This window comes from Patagioenas fasciata, chromosome 17, assembly GCF_037038585.1.
Source record: "Patagioenas fasciata isolate bPatFas1 chromosome 17, bPatFas1.hap1, whole genome shotgun sequence".
NCBI lineage: Eukaryota > Metazoa > Chordata > Aves > Columbiformes > Columbidae > Patagioenas > Patagioenas fasciata.
This window is the reverse complement of record NC_092536.1, coordinates 6647062-6665873: the sequence shown is the minus strand read 5'-3', so window position 1 is coordinate 6665873 and position 18812 is coordinate 6647062. Positions and strand designations below refer to the sequence as shown.

Below are 18812 nucleotides of genomic sequence, written 5' to 3'. Positions count from 1 at the left end.
GCACCGGGACGGAGCCGGGCTGGGCGGCGCGCCCTGATTGGCTGTCCACGGGCGAGGCGGGGCGCCTGCGGCAGCTGCGCGCCCTCGGATTGGTGGCGGCCGGCGCAGGCGCGTCGCGCAGCGTGCCCGGGTGCACCCGGGTCAGGAGCGGGCGCGGGGACGCACGGCGCGGTGGGATTGGGCGCGCCGGCCCGCGGGGGGCGGGGTTTCCCCCGGAAGCGCGCGGTGCAGCATGGGCAGGCGGCGCCGGCCGCGCGTGCGCAGAGGGGCTCGGGACGATGGTGCTGATCAAGGAATTGTGAGTCCGCGCTCCCTGCCGGCCCCCGCCCCGGCCCCCGCCCCGCCGGACCGAGCGGCTCCGGGCCCGCCCCGCCGCGCATCCCCCGGCTCCGCTGCGCGGGGCTCGCAGCGCCAGGGCCGCCGCCTCGGCCGCTCCCTGGGCACGGGCGGGCCCCGGCGCGGGGCCTCGAGGGGCCGCGGTGTCCGGCGGGCGTGCCCCGGAGCGCCGCACCCATCCGGGCCGGGCCACCGCCGCGGGGCTCGGGGAGCGACCGGGGGCGACCGGAGCGTTGCGGGCCCAGGGCTGCTTCGCGCTTCTCCGCCGCTCCCCGTCCCGCGCTGTGGCCACGAGTTGCTGCCCGTGTCCGGCCCGGCGGGCGGTCCTGGCCCCGGCCTGTGTCGGACACAGCGGGTGTCCCAGGGTGTCCCGGACCCCCCCGGGGCCGCTGTCCCGCCCGGCGGCGCTGCCCACGTGTCCCGGTGCTCGGGGGTCGGTCGCGGTTCTGCTGGGGAGCAGCGGGGGTGCCCGGGGCCGTGTCGGGCTCCGTCGCTCCGCGGTTCTGTCCTGGTGCCGGGAGCTCTGTGTCCCTGAGCAGATCTTTGCCCTCAGGGCTCCAGCCGGTTTGCTCCCCCCTCCCGCCCCTTCACAGCTGGTAACGTGGAGCCATCCCTCTGGCAGTAAAGCTGATGCGTAGGTTCAGAATAATAGACGGTGGCAAATGTGTTTGTTCGGTTCCTGAGAGGCACCCGAGGACACTTCAGAGATTGCCCTGAGCCCCGGCTGGCAGGGCTGAGCTGCCACCGCTGTCCCCACACGCAGGGGTGGAACCGAGCGTCCCACTCTTGTGTGTGAACGACAGTCTGTGCTGTCTGTCTGTCTGTCTTGTAGCTCCCACAAGAGATGGTGGGCTGTACTTATTTGTGAGCTCTCATCAGATTTCCGTGCTATTCGGCTCTTTTGAATTATTGCGTTGTTTGTCATCATTCTGAAGTTTAAAACCCCCCTGTTCCTTACAATTCTTTCCATTATTTCCTCACCTTTCCCTGTGCCTATGCATTTGCTGTACTTTCCCGATGACACTCATATTTTACGTATTGTGCTGTTGAAGACTAAGGCCGAAGTTGCCCAAAGATTTCCTGTACTGCCTCGTGAGGCACAAATGTGTCCTGACTAGGTATTGAGTCAGCGTCTGCTAATGCCCAGACAGGTGATAGATATAATAGAACTCCTTATGGGAATTTTATTGCGAGTGCCCTTGGGCCATGCTGTGTTTGGAGGTAACGTCGCTTAAAAGCCCTGGGAACAATGCAGTTCGCTTATGATGTTGTTTTGCAGCAATAATGACTTGTGTTGTCTTTGTCCATTTTATTGTGTTAGGTGAAACTGTAAAATGCTGTCTGCACAGCGCAGTATTGCTGTAAGAATAAACTTCGGCATCCCCGAACGCTGCTGTGAACTGTTCAGTGTTGTGTTAGAACTACACTGCGCATCTGAAACGTGCCAGCCTCTGCCACCTGAATGAGACATGGGCAGTGGTGGCTTTTTAAATGATTCATAACTGCTGTAATTGCCAAAATTCACGTGTAGGCTCTGAGGGCCCGCACGTTTGTCATTTTGAATTGTACAGATGGGACTGCTTACTGTGTAACACATGAAAAAAGCTCACGCATCAAAGTTTAAATGAATTCAGCACAATAGAGAGTTGTGGCAGACCTGCGAGTGGATACTAGATTTCCTGGCTCCTCTCTGCAGATTCTAATGTCCTCAACTCTTGTTTTTCCTTGTAACATATCCATCATTGAATTTTGCTTGTGTTTGTTGCATTATATCCACACAGGCTTACTGTCGCAGCGCATTTCTGAAAAGAACACTTGAATTAGCTCATTTTGACACTTCCTTCTTGGATGTCTTTGTTACAGTTTATGTCTCTTATCTGCAGATGAAGCCTAATTATTCATTTTGTTGAATTTGCTCTTTTTCAGCCGAGTGGTTTTACCTTGCTCCGTGCAAGAGGTATGTCCTGACCCTACCTGCTCGTGTTTTGGGGCGCTGGGTGGGAAGGTGTTGGTGTCTCATCGCGATCCAAGCGTTTCCCGTGCGTTACCAGGCGTGTAACCCCCGCGCAGCAGAGTCACTTCCTGCACACCAGCGAGTTTCCAAGGAGGGAGATGCCTGCAGGGAAAGAACCTTTAGTTGTGTCTGAGCCACTCTGGCTCATGAGCCAGAAAATAACTGTGCAGTTCTGTGCTGCAGCAGTTTTGCTGCTGATCAAAGTACTGGGTGACTCCAAGCCTTTCCCTAAAGGTGAAGGCAGGAATCATCTTCCAAGAGCTGAAGCTGGCAGTTTAAATTGAAATTAAAGTCACAAGAGATGTCTGAACGTACATCTAAGGGAAAATGCTGCCCTTTATTCCTTCTGCGGTTTGCATTTGATGGGTCCAGTGAGTGGTATCTAGATGGTTTCAAGGATTAATTTGGGAACCTCAGAGCTGGAAATCAGTCATTTGAAAATCTGTAAACTAAAAATTCTATTTCTTTTATACAATTAAGAACAACATACATACATACCGTGCTTTTAGGATGAGAAAAATGGAGAACAGCATATTTGTTATGCTGTACCCAAGTGTTGCGTTAATGTGAAACAAGCTGATTATAGACCTGTTGCTTGTGGACTAAAGATAAATTTTACCAGCAGATTGTCAGACTTTCTTCAATATTTTTATATGGTGTATTTTACTTTCCTGATAATTTTGTTTGCATTACCAGATTTTCACTGGGAAGAGCTAAATTTTTAATGCATTAAAAGTTTTCACTAACTTTAATATTGAAATTTTACTTCTCTTAACTTTTCAGTATCAAGTTGGGCAACTTTACTCTGTGGCAGAAGCTAGCAAAAATGAAACAGGAGGTGGTGAAGGAATTCAAGTCTTAAAAAATGAGCCTTATGAAAAGGATGGCGAGAAGGGACAATACACTCACAAAATCTACCATTTAAAGAGGTGAGAGGAACTGAAACGTATTATGGTCAGTTGGTATTGAGTGAGAAATGTTTAAAAATGGGGCAGCCTTCCACTGTTTGCTGTTCTGGGGTGCTATTGGTTTTGTGTCGCTCTGTAATTTGCTGAGTTGTGCATGAATACTCTAGTGGGTGGGAAAACACATGAAATACAGTGGATTTTAAATAACGTGGCATAGAGTAGTGGAGAACAGTGGAAAATGTCCCATCTGTGAATAGGCAAATGCATCTCTAAGTAGGAGTGACTTGAATTCTTTGTATATAGCTGAAATGATGGGCTTGGTATCACAGATACTTTGTCGGATAGTCTAAGGACAGGAATGTTGATACAGAAGGACAGAGGAAAGGAGGATAGTTATTACATTATAAAGGAGAAATGGTTTTATGTGATCTGGTGTTTAAGAAGGAATTCTGATTGCCTGAGTGCTCTTTATAAACACTCTATAAGTTCTTATGGTGTGGTAGGGTGATGTTTTTCTGAGAGAGAATGAGTAAGGTGAAGAATGATTTTTGAAGGCAACATGCATTTCAGAGCGGGTAAACCCAGGGTTATTTGGAAAACTGACATAAATGGGGTCTGAAACTCCAGGATTAGCAGTGGGTTTTACTCTGGGGGCTGCAGCACCACACGAGCAACCGTATTGCTGGGATTTGTGATGTGTGGTAAGTTGTGAGGCTTAGTATTCCACATGTTTGTAATTGGAGAAAGAAGATTTTTAAAGTGGGAGAGCTGAATACATTTACAGTTGGCTCCCCGTGGGGGGACACAAAGACAACGTGGGAAATAAATGCTGTACAGCAGCGCTGTTGAGTGTCACCTGCACGTTGAGCATCTCAGGAGATGTGAGGGCAAATGTGGCTGCGTTGTGCGGGGTTGGTGCCCCAGGTGTGGGTCGGAGTTCCTGTGGGTTGGCTTCGGGCATTGCACTTTCAGGTGTGGACAAACTAGAGCGGAGACAGAAGCGTGGGCAGCGTGGCTTGTGTGCAAGAGCTGAAAGAATTGTGTTTGGTTTTTCCAGAAAAAGAGAAGTCCCAGATGAGTGGGACATGAGGTTCCTGCAGTGTAAAAAAAGGCATCTTCAGATGGCTTTTTTTCCTTGAATCTAAAAGAAAAGAGAACAGGAACAGAAATGGAGGATGGAGTGCTTACAGAAATTGAACTCTGTCCCTTGCGCACATGCATACATGTGGTGTATTTAAAGTCTCCTACTTCAGGGCTCCAGCCTCAAGTATTCTCGAAAACACCAAACTGCTCTTGTGTCAGATCTTCTTACATTTTTCCCAAACATCCAATTTTTGGCAGCAGCCGCGGGCGCTCTGCTGGCCCGGGGGGTGATGGTGATTGTGCTGCCCGGGGGGAGCTGCAGCACCCAGCACGGCTGAGGGGGCTGGTGGCACAGCCGAGCTCCGGGTCACTCGCTGAGGACCCTGCGGTGGTGCTGGAGGCTTTGGAGTTGACATCTCTTGAGTGGCACCTTCCCTCAACAGTTGGTGTTGCTGTTCTTGAAAAGCAAGTGCAGCTTTCATCATCATAGTGCTTCCAATATTATGGCTCACTCTCAATTAGCTCAATTACCTGCCCCATTTTTTTTTTAATTATCATGTGATCAGTAACATTGTTGGATTTCCTGCGTATTTAACGGTGGGTACCTTGGACATCATCACCTTTAAAGTGCTTAGGTAGAGTGTGCCTTTCTTATTAGAGTGGGTGAAATCAATGAGGAATTTCAGCTGGCAAATATTTAAAAACTGTCGTGGATGTTTGTTTTTCCCCAGTAAAGTTCCAGGTTTTGTAAGGATGATTGCTCCAGAAGGCTCCCTGGTGTTCCACGAGAAGGCCTGGAATGCGTATCCCTACTGCAGAACAAGTAGGTCACCTGTTGTGTGTTTTGCTGTCAGTGTGCAGTCAAGGGATAGTCTTAAATGGTTTAGGAGGAAAGAGAGTGCCATTAAGTGGAAAACATACTTCAAATTTTAATGTGATCTCTTCTGAAAATGAGAGTTTCTGCAGAGCAACCTCAACACACCACTTACTGGTTCCTACAGTCTGGGTGTCCCTGGGATAAGCTGAGGTGATTGTCTTCAGGTCTAGAACAGAGCAGGTTTGAAAAGAATTTAGTTCTTCATAGTCTGCTAGAATAGGTGGCCGCTTTATTTTATTGCTTTTGACTCCATGAATTCTGCGAGTAGGCTCTTTCTTTTGTGTTGCTGTTGGTCAGTTTGAACTATCGTATCACAGGCTCCTCAGGCTGGCAGGGCAGTGTGCTGAGCACTGGCTTGCTGCACACAAACGCTGTCACACTGATGTAAAATGGTTCTTGTACTGTGCAGCAACTGTGACATGTGGGACTTTTCAGAAACTATTGTATCTAACAATGATTTGTGTTTCCTTTTTGTTTTCGTTGCATGTGTTTCCAATGACCAGTTGTGACGGTGAGTATTTGAATTACTACCCATCCTATGTTGGTTTTTTTGGAAATGTATTGTATCTGTTATTACTGCTACAATTGACTCTGACTCTAGCAAGCTCGCTCCAGCCTTTTTTATGTGTCTTGCCAGGGTTGCTGGCATAGAGCTCCTTGTTACTTTATTTGTCTGAATGTGGCTATAATTAGAAAGAACTGTAATTTGTCAGAGAAACACTTTCATTTTTTTGCATCTTCTTTTATGCCTTATTAATGATTTGAAAATTGCTTTAACACAGAGGTAAAGAATTTCAAGGTTGAGGAAAAGGGATGGTAAATAACAGTATTATTTCTATTTTTGTGCACAGAGTTAGAGTTGAATTTCTCAAACACGACTGGTTTTAATTTGTTACTTAACTGCTGTACCTGATACTTAAAATTTGATACTAGTTATCTCATTATACCTATATCTATGTGTAGGTAAGTGGACTAGTTTTTTATAATTTAAATAAAATCTGTCACTAATCAGGGCTTCGTAGTGGATTATATGTAAGTACCGTTTATCTAAACTTTAGGCAGAGAGGTTTAATCACACTCATGGTTTGTTATTTTAATTCTTACAGAATGAATACATGAAAGATGATTTCTTCATAAAAATTGAGACCTGGCATAAACCGGATTTGGGGACATCAGAGAACGTGAGTTGGGATTTAGATACCAAGCACTAGTAATACTTTCAATACAGAGTCATCCAGATAAAGTATTCTATATGTGTTAATGGTGGAGAATTACTGCATAAAGTCAAAGCCCTAGCAGTGATTAATGTCAAACAAGAAAAGCATTATTGAAATCCTTTGGAGATGGTCAAGCTGTCTCACCTAATGCAAGAACAAGAAAAGGTTGGATTTTTTTATATTGAGGTCAGTGCAGATGCTTGATTCACTGAAATATTTCAATGGATTTTCAGTAAGTTCTTTTTAATTTCATGTTCTCTTACTGTAGACATGCTAGCGCTACTTAGGCTGACAATTGTTTGAAACAGGATGCACGGGGCTTTTGGAGTTTATCTGAAGAGTTATGTATTGAAGCTGCTTCTATGAATTTTCGAGGCTGGCAATGCTCTCATTTTCCTCCCTAGACAGTCGATTTGGTTCACTGGTCTCTTTAGGAGATTTTTTTTATCTATAGTGACAAACATATTTATAACCCATCCGCAAAGGAGTAGCTGTCAGTGTATTTCCAGTGCCTGGATGAACTGCAGCACGGGCTGTGCTGCAGAGGAGGGTGTTCCTTGGAGAGCTCCGCTCGCTGTGTCAGTTTAGGGATGCTGAACAGCACACAGCTGGTTACATCGTCAGACCTTTGTACCTTCACGCCGCACACACTTCATCTGGTCCATACTAAAGGCAGCCCTGTGATTTGGGGAACTACTAGATTAGGAAGACAATTGAAAGCTGCCATATTTGTGCTTTGGAATTTGTGCGGCTTCTTGCTAGATCAAAAAGTTTGTGCAGATTACTGAATGGGTAATGTTTCTAATTAGAGCTTGATTTCATTAGTGCTAACAAATGTGACAGCAGAATATAGCTTAATCTTAAATCCAGTTTTCTTGAATGCACAAGAAGTGAAGACACTGTGCTGGTTTAAAATTGGTTGGTGAGTGAACCAAACTGTAACTGTGAAGGTTGTTCCCTTTTAGAAAGGCAGAGGAAGAAAGGATGGGGTTTGAGAACACTGCCTAGATGAAGTCCAGAAAAAAATCCATGGCGTGCATCCATGCCGCATGAGGTGCACCACAGTATTAGGTGCCAGCATGGAAATAATTCCTTTTTCTCTTTTTGCAGGTGCACAATTTAGATCCAAACACATGGAAGAGTGTTGAAATTGTCCATATTGACATTGCAGATAGAACTCAAGTAGAACCAGGAGTAAGTACACGCTCTGCTATTGGGATATGGATGCAGCTTGCAGCTGGTTACATCAATGCTTTGTGTTGATTGTGGATAAACTAAAATGGTATGGATTTTACCCAACTCATCTGTGGATGTACATGGGCAAAATGTTTGGAGAACCTCTCTGTGAACCAAATGAATGCAGCGAGGAATCGTTTCGCTGCCCATTGTTGTTTCAGACATTCCATGTGGCTGTAGGGCTGAACTGGTAGGTGAACGTCTGCTGCGTTTGTTCTCTTGGAAGTGCTCTCAGTGCCCAGTGTGGCTGGTGCGGTGCCCCCACACAGTTGGGTGGTGCCGCTTGCCCATGGTGCTGCCGGGTCCCTTCGCGCCCAAGGCTGGCAGGCCCTGGGTGATGAATGAAGTTTTCTTTTTGGCTCAGGACAGCGATCTGTCTAACCCAGCATTCTGTTAGCTGCCAGCAGCAGATACTTGTGGAAGGATAAGAAACTTGGGAAGATGCATATCTCTGAGAGATCAGTCTGTACTTAGTGGTCAGATCTGGCCTATTGTGTTTATTAGCCACCTATACGCCTGTGAGCACATCTAATCCACGCACAGTGTAGCCCATCATTGCGTAGGAATACTTGGGACTCATTTTCACCATGTGATTCATTTCCATTTCATCTCCCAGAAATTCAGTTTTGCAAAGTCCTGACTTCATTAAATAAAGACTGACTTTGTGCTCACACTCCTGTGCAGACTTCGGTAAGTGAGTTATCTGCAGCTGACACCCTTTCCACCCGCTTGTCGCCCCTTCCCTGGACAGGCAGGGGTTAGCTGGGCAGCAGAAATTCTCTGAGACCCACACTTACGGTCTCTTCTGTTCCAAAAAGTTGCAGTTTCTGGCCTTTGTTTTCTCTCTCTTTACTGCTTATGGCTCCATGAGAGACTTTGCATCTATACTAATATCTCTATGAAGTTTGGGTAATGGAACTTGAGGGTTTTTTTCAGCTACATCAGAGTGACAAGCCCGTCCTGGCCCACGTGCTTGCTTCGTGCCTTGGGAGGGCGCTGGTTTTGGGCAGTGCGTGTCCCTGTGGAGCATTAGCTGTTCTCCACCTGTTCCGTTTCTCCAGAGATTCTTTTCGTACAGTTTCTTCATATTTGTTCAAGGACATTAGTGCAATCAGTTGTTCACTCTGTGGGGTAGTTTCTGAAATCATGTGTGTTTCATGGTACTTTTTTTGTGACTATGCTGCTTGTTTGGGAATTACCATTCTAAGTGGCTGGGTTGGGGTTTTGGTGAGCTCATTTTTTTAGGAAAAAGGAGTAGTCAGTGTTGCCAAAGGAAAGATTTATTTGTACGTTATTTTCTCAGTCACAGTTTTGTCTGGAAAACCAACTGAAAGGTACCGTCTTGGATACATTGGGCCTACATTTGTAAGCTTCAAAAGATTTAATATATTCAAGATTTATTCTTTTGTTCAGTGAACGGAACTTCTCTAATCCATTGTAGTGTAGCAGTTACTTTAGTTTCGGAACTACAATCAGCATAAATATAAAAATAGTAAATTTCTTTAAGATACTAATGGCGTGCATATGTTAACTCATGCTCATTTAAGTGTGTATAGAAATAATTTGGCCAACATCTGTGGCTTTCTTTAGATATAAATTTAACCCTGCCCTCTCTTAATCATCTCCAGCATACAATCTATTCAGCTTTATGTGATTTGTATATAAAAATCACTTCCCAGGAGAATAAGCCTTTTGAAAGAGTAAGCAGAAGTGAACACTTGGTTGACATCAGAAGAGGCTACGTTTTTGGAAACAATTTCTAAGAAAGTAGAGTGTAGTGGAAACAAAGAAATTGAAATCAGGTTTATAGCTATTTTTGTACAATGAGAAATCATAACTAATGCAGTTTTGAGTTGAAACCCCATACATGGTGTCCACCTGTCCGGTCAGTTTTACACCACTCTGTGCTGAGGGAGCTTTTTCCAGGAATCTGCAGATAAGACATCAGATTTGTGTCATTTTATCTTGGGTTCTAAAAGTTTTTTTGAAGTCGTTCTGTTCTGTAGATACGCTTTTGAGTTCTATACTACCTGATAGAATGAACTATGTGCTATCAGCAGTACTATTATTGCTTTTAGCAGGTCTTATAAATAAGAATGAGAATTGTAAAGAAGCGCCCAGATTCTGGGTTTGTAGCAATTATTACTTTATTGTTCGCAGCTCACAGTTTCTCTGAATAATTCTGTATAATGATTTGTTGCATTCATGCATATTATACTGAGATTTTGAGCAGAAACTGCCTATGAAATTCTATTTGTGAATTTCTTAGAAAAGGTTTTTAGCTCCTCTATATTGTTATGGTGCTACATAATGATGTTTTGCCTGTCTAGCTTTCAAGAGGGCTTCAGGGCTTTTCAGCTGTAATATTTGTTCCAACACCCGCCCGTTTTTCTTCCTAAGAAGGACTTGTTGCCGTCAGGAGTTAAGCTCTTGCTGCACAGATATTTTCCTTGAACTGTGCAAAGAACTGTTGTTTATTTGTGCTTTGGCTCGAGTCCAGTCTTCTTTCCTTGCATGCTGCTAGGGTTTGTGTATTGAGAGAGCTCCTACAATGCTCCCTTGTCCATCTCGGCTTTATTCTAGGCAGGGTTTTTTCTGTCCTTAGCAGGCTTTGGGTTAACTGAGTCTTGGTTCAAAGCTTCTGTCTGAGGTCTTTAGCGCAGAAAACTTTACCATGACTCATCTGTTTTCTTGGAATTTTTGTTTTCGCTCCTACATTTTACTTGTAGATAGCATTTTTCCCAGTGTATCCAGCTGTGCTTATATGTGGGTCCTAAATGCAAGGGCAGAGTTGCTTTTTGTCTTTCCCTGTGCAGTGAGGTAGGATGGCAGGTGATGTCCTGTCCTGGGGACTCGGGTGTCCCTGTGGCATCCAGCCTGATGCCACGGCGTAAAACACCAGGTATGTAGGGGAGTTTAAATGCCAAAACAAAGATTCTTACAAAGTTCTTACCTTAGCATGTTTTCTGATCACAGTGTATTTGAAAATTTGCATCCTGCAGTGCATTTCTATAACCTTGTGTGGTGTATGTACCATAGTGTAGAGGTATGAAGCACTTCTGGTACGAGATACCACAAGTTTTGTTAGTGAATGCGATCTTTAATATTGAAGAGTTGATAGATTTTGGGTGAGCAGTCTGCTCCTTGGAAATATCAATGGGTTTTGTTGATATTTTTGCTCTTCTTATTTTTCAGGAAGGAGGTTGCACTGCAAAGGCAGAAATTGCTGTGTATATTTCACTTCAATCATTCTTTATCCATTCCTATAGCTTGATCCTTTTCCCAGTGTCTTGAATGTTATTGTTAAAAGGCAGTCATAATCAGTCATTTTTTTCCACTCAAGGATGGGGGGGTGGAAACACTATTGAATTCAGACTCCAGAATATGCAGGACCTGAGGATCCGAGTAGGTTGCAGCTGCTGGCAGGCACAGTAACTCATGTGCTGTCTGCAGAAGCTCTTGTAGATGAAGGAAAAAAAAAAAATATATATATGTGTATATATATATGTTTTTTATCCAGACTCTCAGGTGATGGTTTTTTTATATTACAGGACTACAAAGCTGATGAAGACCCTGCGTTATTCCAGTCGGTTAAGACGAAGAGAGGACCTTTGGGGCCAAACTGGAAGGTACTGAGAACTGAGATTACAACCTTGTGAAAGCTTTATCAGCAGAAAGAAAAAGTTCACAGTTCCGTGGAGACTAGCAGTGTGTGTCTTAAAACAGAGGGCAGATATTGAATACTTATTTCTAATCATAGTAAAATAATTTGATTCTGATAAATTAATATAATTTATAATTCTAGTATATGACTTCAAATTATAGTTTCTAATAATTATAATAAATAAGTTTCACTGAAGTAAATTTTTTAAGAAATTAAAAATATCTTCCCGTTATCCATAAACAGAAAGAGCTGGCAACTGATGAAGAGTGTCCTAAAATGTGTGCTTACAAGTTGGTGACTATCAAATTTAAATGGTGGGGACTGCAGAACAAAGTTGAGAACTTTATACAAAAGGTAAGTGCTTCCCCCGTGCTGGGGTGTTGCTGGGAGGTGGGACGGCCGGCGCACAAGGCAGATTTTAAAAGCGTTCTTCAGCATTTTCAGATACCAAGAATTGCTGAACTTTTCTTGAAACTTTGTTTTGATAGTGAAATTTGTGGGTTTTTTGTTGTTGTTCCTGTGTTAAAGCATGTGAGAAGTGATTGTACTTTAAAATTGGATCCAGGAATGTGAGGGGACTGAACCTGTAGCAGTTTGAAACTGCACGCACCTAGAGATTATAGCTTTTCCAATTGAGCAGCTGCAGTCACTTCACTGGTCTTTGGCAGAATGTAAGCCTGTTATCTAATGTTTGTTTATCCTCTTAAAGCAAGAAAAAAGGATATTTACCAACTTTCATCGCCAGCTGTTCTGTTGGATTGACAAGTGGATTGATTTGACTATGGAAGACATCAGGAGGATGGAGGATGAAACCCAGAAGGAGCTGGAGGCGGTAAGGATGCTTTTGGGAGGCTGATGTGCTGTCTGACTGTTCGTTTATCTGTTGGGGAACTGACGCAAGCGATGTTGTGTCCACTCCTTGTGTGTGTTTGGGCAATTCCCGATGGACATACGGCTCCTTTAGTGATTCTCCTGCACAGACCCGTGCACTTCAAGCTTCTGCACACTCTGGTGTGTCAAGCTGGAAGTGGCTGCACGATGACTGTTTCTGATGTCACTAAATCCAGAGTGTCCACCCTTGGCCAGCTCTTTGTACAGGGTACCATACCCATTGCACAAAGTCCCATTCAGTCCCTTTTTACCACTTGTCAGTTAGAATTCAAAGCTGTCATCTTGCTTTTCCATCATGCACCTTGCATTGTTTCATTTCTAATCATCATTAGATCTGATCACTTTTTCTCTTCAAACGTCTTCAAGCAAGCTTTATTATGCCACACGACAGTGGTTCCACTCATCCTGATTAGCACAAAACTGGGCATTTCACTTGCAAAAAGGAAGTCAGTAAAATTAAGAGCCCAATCTGTCTTTGGAACGATGGCTGGAAGGAAACTCATCCACAGGGCACTTTCTCTGCTCTTTTCTTGAAGCACTAGAGGACCATCACAGGCGGGAAGCCTCCTGTAGTGGCTTTCCAGAGCCTGACCTTTGGCGTGAATCTTTCTCATTTTAAATCCTGCTGGTTTTTAAGTTCTTTGCAGTCTTTGGATTTGCAATTCTATTTCCTTCCCATTTTTGCCAATTGCTTTAAGCCCCAAAGCCGTTCAGCTTTTCACTTTCCTTCCATTGTCTTCCTGCTTTCAAGACGTCTTCAGGTATAACTTGCTTTTTTGCTCAGTTTAACTCATTCCAGCTGCCATCCATCTTTGAACAGATCGCCTGGTGCTTTAGACCTACTGTTGACAGTGGTTCTGAAGTGCATTTTTTGGTTTGTGCCCAGCGCTTCTTTTCTTTTAGTGTCAAAACTGGCTGCAGCTCCTCCAGCCCCGCTTGTTTTGCTCTCCATGTTTGGACTTTATGAGCTGTGTGGAGCCGTCTTGCATTGCCTAGAGAAGTCTTCTGGGCTGGGAAGAGGTGTTTCTTCACTCTTCTGTGTGTCAATAGGTAGATGCTCTGAGCTGGTAAAACCGTTCTTTTCAAATAAGCCAAAGGGTTTGTCTGCTTGGGCAGTTCGCAGAATATGCTTTGGAAAAGAACGATGTTCACTCCCCCTTGCAGATACTGTGCTCTCTCATTGGCATTTGGGTATTTTTTATTATGGCAGGTGTTATCTCAAATGATATGAATTTCTTCTTTAATTCTACTTTAGGTGGCTCTAGGAATAGGTTCTGGTGTTCCTGAGGGTGTAACCACTTTGCTCTCTCTAACGGATCGTTGTCTGAAGTGTTCTCTTTGGCACACCTGTAGTTCTTTATTTGGAGTGAGATGGACTTACCCCATTTCTCCGGGAGGGGTGGTGGCAGTGCAGGGAGTGCAGGCCAGGTGTGTGTTGGAGAACACAAACAGCCCTTGACACATTGTGTGTGTGAGGATATTTCCCTTTTGTGTCTCTGTGGATGTTTGTCTTCTGGTAGACAAAGTTCTGTTTCACATTTCTCACTGGTAAGTAACTTCCTTTAGATATTTTTTGCAAAATATTTGCTACTTTTTAGTTCTTACCTTAGGCAAAACCCAGAACACCTGTTTCTAGGTATAACACCCTCTTTCTTAAATATCAAATGTATTAGTATTTTCTTGTTTTGCAAAGCAATGCAAATAGTGTATTTCAAATAACTTGTTGTGTAAGATGTTCATATCAGGAACTTAAGTGTATTATTTGCTGAAGAAGTCAGTTTTTCACAAGAGAAATGTGTTTAGTTACACTAACACAGGTTTTCTATGTATATTGTGAAATGTGAGAGGAGTGGGGACCTACTGTTAAATTTTAGTTTTTTAAACTGTTATAATAGGGGTATCTACAAACACCTATAAATGATGCAGTTTCGAGGGTTTTGCGGTGAAGTGCATTGTTGGAGAATAACCTAAAGGCAAAAATATCACTGCCAAATAAAATGTGAATGCCGATTTTATCCCAAATAATTTGTTTTTAAGTTTCATATTCAACTACATCACCCATTGTACTAAACAGTAACTTTGATTAAATCCCAAGTATACCACAAAGCATTTGTTTTATGGCCACTGGGAAGTGAGCACTGAGCGATAAGGTGCTTAACGTGACGAGAACATCGTCACGTTTCCATCCCTGCAGATAAATAGCCGGCTTTGTTGGCAGCGTTGCACTGCGCAGTTCTGTGATGCTTAAAAACAAACCACGGCAGAAAGGAAGCCGAGTACCATTGGCAGCGTTACATTTCCTCACACACATCGCTTTCTGTTGCTGTTCCCTTTCTCATTAACACCCTTTCTTCTCCCTGCCTTGCGCTAACCTTTTACTTCAGATTCTGTGCAGTTTGGTTCTTTTGTCCTGTTCTTCACGTTCAGTTGATTTTTCTTTTTTTTTTAATAGTCAGGATTTCTGCTTTTGTTACTTTTTTCTTACTCTCTGAATCCTCACCAGTGTTCTTCCAGAGTTTCTCTGTCCCAGCCCATCCTTTTCTCACTGTTTCTCTTTCACTGGGTTTATGTGTCTGATTCGGGGAGATGAGGAGCACCTGTGCTCCATCAAACACCCACCAGCTGGTGCCCACCAAAAACCCCTGTGTACCCCTGTCTGCAAACCCTCAGCTGGAGCTGAGCTGGTCTGGCCAGGGAAACACCATCTGGTCATGTCGATGGTTACTTCTCTTACTAACCAACAGCGCGAGAGGTTCTTTATGTGGGAGCTCACAGTTTTATTTTACGTTTAGATGCGTAAGAAGGGTTCCGTTCGAGGCACTTTGGCTGCTGACGTCTAGAGGAGTTCTCTGTAGGTTCTGAGGCATATCAAGCTGTGTAAGTCATGCTGGTTGGAAAAGGAGAAAAGGGATTAATGTTCTGATGGATGGGAATTGCTGGCAGAAATCATCTAAATGGACGTATGTCCAGATAACACTTCTGGGCCTTGCCTCCCTCCTGTTTGATAACCTGTGGTGATCAACAGCTGGAGATGACCCAGGTGTCCAGGGTTCAGAGACTTTCTCCCGGTTCCTCGTGCTGATCCGGTACAGACACCCGGAGTGCGTGACCTGGTGTCACCCCAGTGCTGCGCCGAGCTCCGCAGCCTGCGAGCACCCCGGGCACGGGGGGGACGGTCAGCGAGCGTCATTCCGCTACACACCCGGTAGCAAAGTGACCTGTGGACTCAGTCCACGCCATTCAGGGACGCTGTGGACTGTCATCTTCTGTTAACGTGCTTGAAATTCAGTTCCACACCGATATTTGTATTGGGAAACAGGTTGTCGAAGAGCTGCAAGCTTTTGAGTATGTGTTCCCGTACTTGAACGCTGGTGTTTCCCGCTGTGAGTGTTTTAATTCGGATGGGATCCCCAGCCAAAGCAGTTTTAAACTCCTGCTGACCAGCGCGGGGCTCCTGCGAGCCCGGAGCTGCTGCCCACCAGCGAGAACAGCGCCCAAATTAAGATTCCCTAACGAGTCTTGCGTTGCTTTGGTGTGGTTTGCTCAGTCCTGGTGGCGTTTTGACTGCCCTGCCCTATTTTCCTTGAAGATTAATAAGACTGCTTATTTGGAACTTACTGTTTGACGAAAACATTAATGCTTAACTGTGTGTTTTCTTTCTCCGCAGTTACGTAATCAAGGCCAAGTCAGAGGAACAAGTGCTGCCAATGATGAATGATGGATTTAACCATCACATGCAGTGTTATACAAACGTGTGTGTGGATGCATGATTATTTGTATATAATTATATATACGCACATGCATACTGAAGGGGGTTGCTACAGTGTCTCCAGGGTACTATACCTGTCCTCGGCAAAGACTCAAAGGAAACTGCTTTCATTATGTATACCCAAAACAAATAAAAATCAACTGAGTAGTGTCATTTAAAGGATGAATTAACTGCGTATGTTTCATGAATGTCAATACTGGACCAATTTATTCCCTACTTGTTTTTTTCCTGTCTTGAGTCACTCTGCTATAACTTGCCCATATCTCATTGTAAAGAAACAAATTCAAATAAGTTAATTTCAGTTTTGTGTCTTCCCTATGTGACTATTTTTGGAATAGGAACAATGAATGTATTTATAGCTATTTATTTCTGGATTGTCATTATCCTGTAGTCAAAACAGAAAGAAAAAAAAATCTATTAGTGGAAATTGGAAGACTTTTACTGTTGAATAAGTTTAACACAAACTTTACCCATTCACTGATTTAAAAGAAAGATCATGTTTTATTGGACTTTTGTATATTGAAATGCTAATGTTTTTTCTTCATTAAAATTGGCAAGATTAAGGAAAAATGGCTTGTGATTTCTAAAATAATTACAACTTGAAATTTTGCAGAAGCTGGCTTTTTTAGACAAAGATACTGACAATACTTGTAGAATATTTCAGGTATAGTTTAGGCCGTGCAGTGAAGGTGAAGGGGGGTGACGAGCCCTTCCCTAAAGTAATACTTGATTAATTCACTGTTTTCCAGAGTTTCACTTTGGAAGCTGCGCAAATGGTCTTGATTTCATACGCGTTACACAATGGAATATAATTGTGATTTTTAGCTCTTTTCATGTTGAAAATACACTTTAAAAGAGATGTATACATTCAGATACGGTGAAAGTTTAAATTGTCGCATCTGACGTATTTCTCTGATATTTGTTAGGAGTAGACACGTAGAAGATGGTGTAATAAAGACCTCCTGTACGTCGCTCTCAAATAGGGAAAAAGTCTTGAGCGTTTTGTAAGGAAATATTCAGAGCATGTCATAAGTATTATCAAAATGCTTGCTAGATCAGAAACAAGTTGAAGTTCTGTTAATGCCTGGTTTCTTCCCAGCATCCTCAGAAACCCTGATGGGGCAAGCCCTGCCCAAGCTTCCATCTTCATCACCTCACGTCCGCCCAGGTGTCCTGGTGTCCCTGGGACCTCACCGGAGCAGTGACCCCGTCTCCAGTGCGGGCAGTGACGGTTCCGGGGGGTCCTGCTGGACGTGCCCTGATGGGCGCTGCTGCTGCAGCTGCGTCTGCTGGGCTTGGGCACTCGTGCATCTCCCGTCTCTGCGCCCTCCTGCCCTCCCTGCTGCAGGTTTGGGCTTTTTTCCCCCCTTTGTGGATTAGCAGTTAAATGGTTATTTGTCCTATGTACCAGCAGGAGGTTGCTTTTGTAAATATTCGTAGAGAAATGCACACAGGCATAGATGATTTTAATAGTGCTTGCAGCCAGGAGAGCTGCTGCACACCTGGGAACCCAAGGGCTCGGTTCTTTCTTTGGTGCTGAAACGTGAGTCCCACTGACATCAATGTGAGTCGTAATGCAAACTGAGGGAAAGGGACCCTACAGCTTCATTGGTTTGGACTAGTTGTGAAAATTTGAGAGGATCTTGTAGTGAATGTAAAATGTTTAGTTTACTTTGGCAGTCTCTGGTGTGACCTACAGTAAAACAGTCAATGAAATTTAATTAAATAAATTTGATCATAAAATGTTCTGTCTCTTGTCTTAGGTATTAGTATTTGCAGCTTGCTAATGAGCATTTAGTTTTATTGAGCTGTATGGGAAGGTCGGAGTCCTCTAAGGCTGCTCCCCAGTGGTTGTGAGCTCAAACCGGTGTGAACGTGAGTAGTGATGGGGAGGAAAGGGCTTGTCTGGAATGTTTTGCTTTAGGATTTCAAGCTGAGCAGCACATGGGCAGCTGGTTCCTTGCCGCTCTAGAGTGGGCAAGAGGTGCTTTGCTGCTGCTGTGTGTGGTGACTCCCTGCTGCGGTGCCAGGCTGACAGTTCTGCATGCACTTGTGTTGGATGCTCTTGGTCAGCAGTGGGTCTGTGTGTGTGTCACTGCTGCTGCTGTCCCTCACCGTGCTGGGGGTCACCCCAGTGTGTGGAGGGAACAGGGTGTCAGGGAATAGGGTGTCAGCGGGTGGCTGCAGCCGCGTTAGCGCTGGGGAACGGGCCATGGGACTCACCAGCTGCAGAGCCTGGTGGCCACACGTGGCTCCTTTGTGCTGAAGTAGTGAAGAACCACACCTGAAGAGGTGGCACAGAGATCGGTGTCCCCTGGCAAGGACATCTGAGAAACCTTTGAGCTTGGGGTAAGATCGCAATGTTTCGGTGGGGTCTGGTTCTCTTCGGGCGGGCAGGAAGGGTTTCCCAGGAACGCGTTCTCAGGTGGGTCTCTGCTCCAGGGCGATGCCGCTGTGTGAAATGGGTTCTCGGAGGGACAGCTCTGCCCCTCTCTGCCCGCTGAGCCCGTGTAATCACCTGCTGTCAATTGAAACTTGTATGGCTCCTTTTGGTAAACGCAAAATTGAATTCTTCTTTTTACTACACAGCTTGTTTAGCTTCCAGATGGCAAACCAACATGAAGTAATGGAAGTGCAACACAGTTTTGTTATAATGGATATGTAAACGTGATATTTATTCACTGCAATAGACTGCTGTGAACCATATTCCAGCAATAACCTTTTAAATCCATCACTTGGCTGCACATAAGTGTGGTCTGAAAGGTACTTGTCAGGAATCTGGGTTTTTGTTTGTTTGTTTTTCTGGAGGATTTTTTT

The 18812-nt window shown here is 44.6% G+C and overlaps 1 protein-coding gene across 1 annotated transcript; it reads left to right on the top strand.

The window, feature by feature from the left end:
• The first annotated feature begins 192 nt into the window (after positions 1-192).
• Positions 193-17738, top strand: PITPNB (phosphatidylinositol transfer protein beta). The gene is made up of 11 exons (XM_065851430.2): positions 193-298; positions 2263-2293; positions 3134-3279; positions 5073-5164; positions 5722-5729; positions 6325-6399; positions 7546-7629; positions 11223-11300; positions 11579-11689; positions 12045-12167; positions 15894-17738. The coding sequence occupies exons 1-11, from the start codon at positions 279-281 to the stop codon at positions 15942-15944; spliced, it is 819 nt and encodes a 272-aa protein (XP_065707502.1). The 5' UTR covers positions 193-278; the 3' UTR covers positions 15945-17738.
• Positions 17739-18812: the final 1074 nt, after the last annotated feature.